Source organism: Bos indicus x Bos taurus, chromosome 24, assembly GCF_003369695.1.
Source record: "Bos indicus x Bos taurus breed Angus x Brahman F1 hybrid chromosome 24, Bos_hybrid_MaternalHap_v2.0, whole genome shotgun sequence".
Taxonomy (NCBI): domain Eukaryota; kingdom Metazoa; phylum Chordata; class Mammalia; order Artiodactyla; family Bovidae; genus Bos; species Bos indicus x Bos taurus.
In genome coordinates this window covers 50,123,653-50,132,875 of record NC_040099.1, presented here as the reverse complement: position 1 = coordinate 50,132,875, position 9,223 = coordinate 50,123,653, and the positions used below count along the sequence as shown (strand labels likewise).

Below are 9,223 nucleotides of genomic sequence, written 5' to 3'. Positions count from 1 at the left end.
GTTCAGGCCCAGTTCACATCAAGTCTTTAAGATGGGTAACAGGCTTCAAGATGGAGTCTCTCCTGCTTTCCTCACACTGGCCCCAACAATGAGAGTTCCATGTAATTACAGTAAAATGTGCGTGTGCTTAGATGCTCAGTCCTGTCAGACTCTTTGCTACCACATGGACTGTAGCCTGCCAGGCTCCTCTGTTTCGGGGGATTCTCCAGGCAAGAATATTGGAGTGGGTGGAAAAACAATTTTTATAATCCTGCAGAGAGAATATCCTTTAATCTCAACATATTTCCCAGAAGTAACTGGGAACATTAAAATCATAGAATATTGAAGCTAGAAGGTCCAGAGAAAAAGTTTTATTCAACCATCTCAATATATACAGAAAACCAAGACCTGGAGAGATGAAGTCACTTGCCCACAGCCACAAACTGTCCGTTAATGTATGTTCAGTAAATGTTTGTTTAGCGCCCTCTGCCGGAAAGCCTTGTTAAAGTGGGGACACTGCAGAAAAATAAGTGAAGTCGCTCAGTCGTGTCCAACTCTTTGCGACCCTATGGACTGTAGCCGGCCAGGCTCCTCCGTCCATGTGATTTTCCAGGCAAAATACTGGAGTGGATTGCCATTTTCTTCTCCAGGGGATCTTCCCAACCCAGGGATCGAACTCAGGTCTTCCACATTGCAGGCAGACTCTTTACCCTCTGAGCCAGGAATGAGGGACAAAAAAACCTCCTGGCCTTAGTAGTTTATATTCTAGTGGGAAGAGAGAGACAAATAAACAGGTAAAGTATATAAACCGTCAGACAGACGTATGTGCTAAGAAGGAAAACAAAGCAGCAAAGGAAAGTGTTACAGAGGGAGCTGTAAATATAATGAAAGGTGGTCTGAGAAGGCCTGAAGGATCTAATGACACTTGAGCAGATATAAAGGAGGTGAGGGGGTAGGGTCACGTGGGTGAAGGATGAGGACCTTTCTTGGCAGAGGCACCAGCCAGTGTAGCACTCCGGGGAGACTCACGCTGGGCCCGTCCAAGAAGAGCATGGCGGCCATGGTGGCTGGAGTAGGAGACGGTACCCCTGAGCTGAGGAGGGACACGAAGGGCCTCGCAGACCTTAATGAGGATTCAGCCTTCGCTCTGTAAGAAATGGGGAGCTATTGGAGGGTTCTGAGCAGCGGAGTGAATGAAATCACTTTGCTTCATGTGGCGAATAGGCTGTTCAGTTCAGTTCCGTTGCTCAGTCGTGTCCAACTCTTTGCGACCCCATGGACGGCAGCACGCCAGGCCTCCCTGTCCCTCACCAACTCCCGGAGTTCATGTGGAGAACAGACAGTAGCAGGCCAAGAATTAACACAGGATCCAGTCAGGAAGCTTTGAGTTAATCCAAGAGAGACTTCTGGAACCAGGGTGGTAGCTTGTGAGAAGGGGTCAAATTTTTGAAGGTAGAACCGAGAGAGAGTAAACTGCAGAACGAGGACTAGAACCATGTTTCTGAAGCTTAAGTTTTCTTTCCTTAAAAAAAAAAAAAAAAGTATTTATTTTTATTTTTGGCTGTGCTGGGTCTTCACTGCTGTGCTGGGGCTTCTCTTATTGCAGCCACCGGGCTCTAGGGCATGGAGGCTTCAGTAGTTGTAGTGCTTGGGCTTAGTTACCCCGTGGCATGCAGGAGCCTTCTGGACCAGGGATCGAACTTGTGTCTCCTGCATTGGCAGGCGGATTCTTATCCACTGGACCACCAGGGAAGCCCCAGAGTGCCTTAAGTTTTCTTTCTGATGCACCCTGTTACTGGATTATTAAGTTGAAGAGAGTATCCCCAAGAAATAATTTGATTTCTGAGTCACAGTTAGGATTAGAGTTGTGATTTTTAGTATGCAGTTGAGGCATAGCTGACAATCACTCTACCAAGAAAACTTTTGTCATTAGAATTGTCCACTTTGTCATGTTGACCCATTAGGACAAAGGGAATTTTAATTACTTGAGCTTTGGGAGTTGGTGCATTGATCTTAGATTTAAAATATTAGTTTGAAATTGCACTACAGTTGTAAAAAGGCAGGCAAGTGGGCTCATCATTAAGTTAAACATGCATTTGAAATGAACATCTGTCCATGTTCATCACTCGTGGAGTAGATGCCCTACCTAAGATTATGTGAAAACACGGTTCATTAAAAGTGACATATTTTCCAGATATCAAGCTTTATACGCTGTGCATCATTTCTCCATGCAAAAGTTATTAATAGATGCCCAACACATTGCTTCATGTGTAAACATAATGATATTTGCATCCAGCATAACTCAAGAAATTTCATCTAATGCATTAAACTCAAACACCCAGTCTAGGCTCAGTGAGCAGTGCTAGGAAGCATGGATACAGGAACCTGAATTTCGCAAGGACTGCTAACAACCTTTCCATCCCAGCTTCAAGTCACCAGTCCACAAGTTCTTATCTGTGTTTTCATGAAATGTAAATATCAGTGTTTGTTTCACAAGTATTCTAAAGTTTATTAGGAAAAAAATGTTGACACATAAAATTAGAAAGACTGTTATAATGGAATGCTATTTTGTCAGACTGAACAATTATTAACACTTTGCCATGTATACTCTATGTATGGATGTATCCAGTTATATTGATTGGCCATTTATAAACATTGTTTTATCCCAAAATATCTCAGACATACCTGCATAAAATAGGGATATCCTCCTACATGACCACAAGACTATCACACCTAAGAAAACAGACACTAGTTCTTTCACAGCATCCCATATACAACCTAAGTTTCCATACTGTCCCTATATCTTTTTATTCAAAAGGAATCAAGGTTCATGGTTTATGTTGACTGTAATCGTAGGCTCTTTTAATCTAGAACTGGATCCCTTTATTATTTTTTTTTTCTATTATTGACTTGTTTTTAAGAGACCAGGTTACTTATATCTGGATTTGTCTGATTATTTCTTCATGATGACTTTTAACTTCTCTATCCCCTGTGCTTCCTACAAAAATGATAGAACCAAAGTTTTCTTCAGATTCGAGTTGAATCTTTTTGACAGTATTTCACAGGCAGTGCTGTCTATTTCATATCGTGTCACATTAGGAGGCAGATAATGTTAGGATGTCCCATTATTTGGTGATGCAAAGTTTGAGTAGTGTTTTCATTCTCTCTCATTGTATGATAAATTATGCAAAAATGTGGTGTATTTAAACTACTATAATCATTTATTTTTCATGATTTCTGCAGGTCCTGAATTCGGAGCACAGTAGGGGCAGCTTGTCTCTATTCCTGGATGTCTGGGACTTCAGCAAGAACACTTTAAGGCTGGGGGCTGGAATAATTTGCTCACATGACTGGTAGTCAGTGGCAGTTAATGTGACCTCTCCATGTAGTCCGGGCTTTCTTGCAATATGGTGACAGGGTTCCAAAGGCAAGCATCCCAAGGAAGAGACCAGATGGAATTCATATTCTCTTTAATAGCTAGCTTGGAAATCAGGCAGTGGCATTCCTCTCAATTTGATTGGCTGAAGCAGTTACAAATATTATCTCCAGATTCAAAGAGAGGGAACGAAGCGCCTGCCTCCTGCTGGAAAAGTGTTGACATCACACTGACAGGGCACATGGGGTGGGTGGAGTGTGGAATTCTCCCATCACCCATCCATGCTGGAAAATACAGCCCGCCACGAGGAGTGACAGTCAGATCTCTTCATTTAAAGTTACATTTGCCCTTTGCAACCAGAAAGTAGGATAGACACAAGATCCACATCCAGACATTCAAACTGGAAGAGGCCATTTGAGGGGACACCCACACAGTTAAGAAATGTAAAAGGGGATAGAGTGTTCTCAGGAGAGGTGAAAGGGGACAGGGGTCCTTAGGAGAGGTAAAACAAGACCGAGGTGGTGATATAGCGTGACCACTTTTAGCTAGCCCGTGTCACCTAGGAAAAATGTTTCAATTTACAAATAACCCACTTTTCCAGCACGCAGAACCTATAAAGGAACAGATTAAAGATTTCATTACATAAAAATTTGTAAATCACAAAACTTACAAACAGCTCATGACCCTTAATAGCATCAAAACAAACAACCCAATCAACAAATGGGCAGAAGACCTAAATAGACATTTTTCCAAAGAAGACATACAGATGGCCAAGAGGCACATGAAAAGATGTTCAACATTGCTAATTATTAGAGAAATACAAATCAAAACGAGATTATCACCTTACACCAGCCAGAATGGCCATTATCAAAAATCCACAAACAATAAATACTGCAGAGGGTGTGGAGAGAAGGGAACCCTCTTACAGTGTTGGTGGGAATGTAAACTGGTACCACTACTATGGAGAATAGCATGTACGTGCGTGCTAAGTTGCTTCAGTCGTGTCCAACTCTTTGCGACCCCTTGGACTGTAACCGGCCAGGTTCTTCTGTCCATGGGACTCTCCAGGCAAGAATATTGGAGTGGGTTGCAATTCCCTTCTCCAGGGGATCTTCCTGACCCAGGATTGAACTGCGTCTGCAATGTCTCCTGCATTGGCAGGCGGGTTCTTTACCGCTAGTGCCCCCTGGGAAGCCTGGAGAACAGTATGGAGACTCCTTAAAAAACTAAAAATAGAGCTACCACATGACCCTGCAACCCCACTCCTGGACATATATCCAGAGAAAAACATGATCTGAAAGGATTCATGCACCCCAATGTTCATTATTGCAATGTTTACAATAGTGAAGACATGCAAGCAACCTACATGTCCATGGATGGATGAATAGTAAAGATGATGTGCTACAAATGCACAATGGAATATTACTCAGCCATTAAAAAGGAATGAAATAATGTCATTTTCAGCAACATGAATGGACCTAGAGATTGTCATACTGAGTGAAGTTAGACAGAGAAGGAGAAATATCATATGACATCCTTTATATGTGGAATCTAAAAAGAAATGATAGAAATGAACTTACTTACAAAACAGAAAGAGACTCACAAACTTAGAAAATAAACTTATTGTTGCCAGGGGGGAAGAGATAGGGAGTTTTGGATGGACATGTACATACTGCTATATTTAAAATGGATAACCGATAAGGACCTACTGTATAGCACATGGAACTCTGCTCAATGTTATGTGGCAGCCTGGATGGGAGGGGAGTTTGGGGGAGAATGGATACCTGTATATGTACGGCTGAGTCTCTTTGCTGTTCATGTCAAACAATCACTGTTTGGTAACTGATCCGACTCTTTGCAACCCCATGGACTGTAGCCTGCCAGGATCCTCTGTCCAAGGGATTCTCCAGGCAAGAATACAGGAGTGGGTAGCCATTCCCTTCTCCAGAGGATCTTCCCGACCCAGGGATCAAACCTGGGTCTCCTGCATTGCAGATGGATTCTTTACCATCGGAGCCACCAAGGAAGCCTGTTAACTGGCTATATCCCAAAACAAAATAAAATGTTTTTAAAAAATGAGTATCTCAACAAAGAAGACAGAATGAGGTCCTCGGTCACTACTGTGAACCCTTCTTCTACCTAGGCTGGTAGGACTAGAGGGTGGTAAACCAGGCGTCAGGCCCTGCGGAATTCAGCTGGAGTCAGCTGGAATTCGTTCCCCTCCAGGCTGTGAGACCTGCAGCAGAAAGCTGTGACGAGGTTCAGGGCATAGAGTTCTAGAGAGGGCCATGCTACGGGGGCACTGGACAGCATGGGTGCTTCTGGGCTATGAGCTACTGATGCTACTGCAGAAGACGGGGGCAAAGAAAGGGCAAGGAACGGGTCTGAGGGCAAAGAGGCCAGGACCACAAAGTCCTTTCAAAATTGGATTATAAGAAAATGTTATTTTCAAAAGTAAGTAAGTAGAACAAGCCTGTCATTTTGCTTGAAAAGGAAGTTCTAATCACTCAGTTGTGTCCGACCCTTTGTAACTCCATGGACTGCAGAACGCCAGGCTTCCCTGTCCATCACCGACTCCCAAAGTTGATCTCATGTCCATCAAGTCGGTGATGCCATCCAACCATCTCATCCTTTGTCATCCCCTTCTCCTCCTGCCTTCAATCTTTCCCAGCATCAGGATCTTTTCCAATGAGTCAGTTCTTCGCATCAGGTGGAGAAAGTATTGGAGCTTCAGCTTCACTATCAGTCCTTCCAATGAATATTCAGGACTGATTTCCTTTAGAATGGACTGGTTGGATCTCCTTGCAGTCCAAGGGACTCTCAAGAGTCTTCTCCAACACCATGGTTCAAAAGCATCAATTCTTTGGCACTCAGCTTTTTTTATAGTCCAACTCTCACATCCATACATGGACTACTGGAAAAACCATAGCTTTGACTAGGTAAGTTTTATGACCAACCTAGACAGCATATTAAAAAGCAGAGAGATTACTTTGCCAACAAAGGTCCGTCTAGTCAAAATTAAACATACTGCATTTAAATTAGGGAGAAAGAAAGAATAACAATACACAAGCAGTGCTAACGTATTCTGGGGTCATCACAGTGAGTGTTAACCAGGCCACTTTTTTCTCGGCTGCAAGGATCAGCCTGCCAAGCAGATGGCACAGACATAGACTGTGAGGATTAACTGGCCACCAGGCACCCATATTAAACATCATTTCTAGGTGTGTCTATGAGCGTGTTTCTAGATTAGATGAGCACTGGATCAGAGGACTCAATGGGATCAGAGGACTCAATGAAACAGACTTCCCTCCCTGTGTGGGTGGGCATCTTCCCATCCATCCAGAAGCACCTGAGTAGAAAGAAAGGTGGAGGAAGGAGGGAAGAATGTGTTATTTTCCCGCCTCACTGCAACTTCTCATCTCACCTGCTCTGGGCTGGCTTCCCTGGTTCTCAGGCTGTCACACTCAGACTGAATAAATCACTGGCTTTCCTGGGCCTCCAGCTAACAGACAGCAGATCTGGGGGGCCCCCAGCCTCCATGATCACATGAGCCAATTCCTCATGATAAATCTCAACTAGAGATAGATGGATAGAGAGATAGATAGATATAGACACAGATATAGATAGTTCAGTTGGTAAAGAATCTGCCTGCAATGCAAGAGACCCTAGTTCGATTCTGGGGTTGGGAAGATCCGCTGGAGAAGGGATAGGCTACCCACTCTAGTATTAAGGGCTTCCCTGATAGCTCAGTTGGTAAAGAATCCACCTGCAATGCAGGAGACCCTGGTTCAATTCCTGGGTAGGAAAGATCTGCTGGAGAAGGGATAGGCTACCCACTCTGGTATTCTTGGGCTTCCCTTGTGGCTCAGCTGGTGAAGAATCCAGCTGCAATGTAGGACACCTGGGTTCGATCCTTGGGTTGGGAAGATCCCCTGGAGAAGGGAAAGGGTGCCCACTCCAGTATTCTGGCCTGGAGAATTCCATGGACTGTATAGTCCACGGGGTCACAAAGAGTTGGACATGACTAAGTGACTTTCAATTCACTTCACATAGACAGATAGATAGCCTGTTGATTCGGTTTCTCTATAGAACACTAAGACACAGATTAGACTAACAGTCTCCCCAAGTGTGGAAGTAAAACTCCCATTAAATTCTTACAATCCAACCACCCATTTTCCGTGACCACTATCAATCTGCTCGCACATCTTATCATCTTTTTCATCTCAATATACTTTTATTACAATTTCATTACAGGTCGATGTTTACAGACTGATTTACACTGAACGCATTTCAGGCAGGCTGTTCCTTAACCACATATGGGAAAGCAGAAAACCACATGGACGAAAGTGAACAAATCGACAGTTGCTCAACCGTGTCCGACTCTTTGTGACCCCGTCGGCTACACAGTCCGTGGAGTTCTCCAGGCCAGGATACTGGAGTGGGCAGCCTTTCCCTTCTCTGGGGGATCTTCCCGACCCAGGATCAATGGGCTGCCCTCATATCCAACTTCTGACTATAGCCTGAAATATCATCAATCTATAGGATGGAATACAGACACTAATGAACTTTAATTCCAAAGAGCCTGGTCTTCCTTGATCTTCTCTTCTTGAACTTTGGCTTTTATCTGCATCCCTCTTACTGGGACCTGGCGACACTGTCACTGAACATGAAAACTAAATAGGAACATTTCTTAGTTCCACTGTATGCCTAGAACAGAGGCTCACACGGTAGGTGATTACGGACTTACTGCAAGGTAGCGGATTTTTAAATATACATGCTTTATTTTTAGAAGAAACAAAAAAAGAATGAAAAAGCTAAAAAAATTATGTATTAAAATATTACATGTAAGCAAACTATAGGAACAGTCTCTAAACCCTGTTAGCTGGTTCAAAAGCTCACAAGGACATTATGTTATAACATATCGGGTAAGCCCTTTCCCTCGGACCTCTGATAGCCTCCGGCAGTGTCGTAAAATATTCAGTATCCCATGAAACCTCTTGTCGACTTTCAAAGCTGTGAACTCCTTTATGTCAGCTTCCACTACAAAATAATGACCTGAAAGTAAAGATATTAGTGCTAATTTTTATTAGGACAACTTTCAAGATGAGTCTTTAATATATTACATTATGACTATGAGTAACATTAATGATTTTGACTATCATCATTGAATCAAAGTGAGAACTGGTATTCTTGCTAAAATAATTATTCTTTCAACTGAAGTTGCATAATGTTTACTGTAGCATTTCAGCAGTGCAGCCTTGCTTATTTTATCACTGGCTATCTGCCGGTATCTTTTGAACAATTCACTTTTCAAGAAGCAATATGGTAGTGGTTAAGAGAATGTAACCCAGAAACCCACGGCAGCTTTATCACTCAACTGACTGACCTGGGGCAAGGAACTGAAGTCCTCCTCATCTGTAAAATAGGAGTATTAATAGTACACAACTCATAAGGATGCTGTGAGGACTAAAGCCCTTAGTACACTCTCTGCCACATAGTAAGTGTTACCCAAGCATCACCAGCTGTTATTACTATTCTAATTCTGAAAACACTGGGTATCATTCCGTAAGAGACTCCACTGCAGTATTTCTGAGGCTCGGCACTACTACTGTTTTAGACTAGATAATTCTAGATAATTATCTAGACTAGGTATTCTAGACTGGATAATCCTTTTTTGTCGGAGCTGCCCTGGGCACTATAGGGTACTTCAGTGGGACCCTTAGTCTCTACTCACCAGGTGCCAGGAGCACCCCCAACCCCAGGTGTTAACAGTCAAAACTGTCTCCAGAGATGGCAGAATATTCTCTGGTGGGAAAACTGCCCCTGGTTGAGAACTACCTCTCTAGAGCTAGAATCTTCTGGAATTAG

General features: G+C 43.2%; 1 protein-coding gene across 4 annotated transcripts in view; it reads right to left on the bottom strand.

The window, feature by feature from the left end:
• Positions 1–7,567: 7,567 nt before the first annotated feature.
• Positions 7,568–9,223, bottom strand: part of SKA1 (spindle and kinetochore associated complex subunit 1) — a 31,393-nt gene continuing 29,737 nt past the window's right edge. For all 4 annotated transcript variants that reach the window (XM_027526039.1, XM_027526041.1, XM_027526040.1 and 1 more), the window contains exon 7: positions 7,568–8,410. In XM_027526039.1, coding sequence (XP_027381840.1) covers positions 8,262–8,410 — 149 coding nt within the window. In that variant the 3' untranslated portion in view covers positions 7,568–8,261. The remainder of the gene's footprint in view (positions 8,411–9,223) is intronic.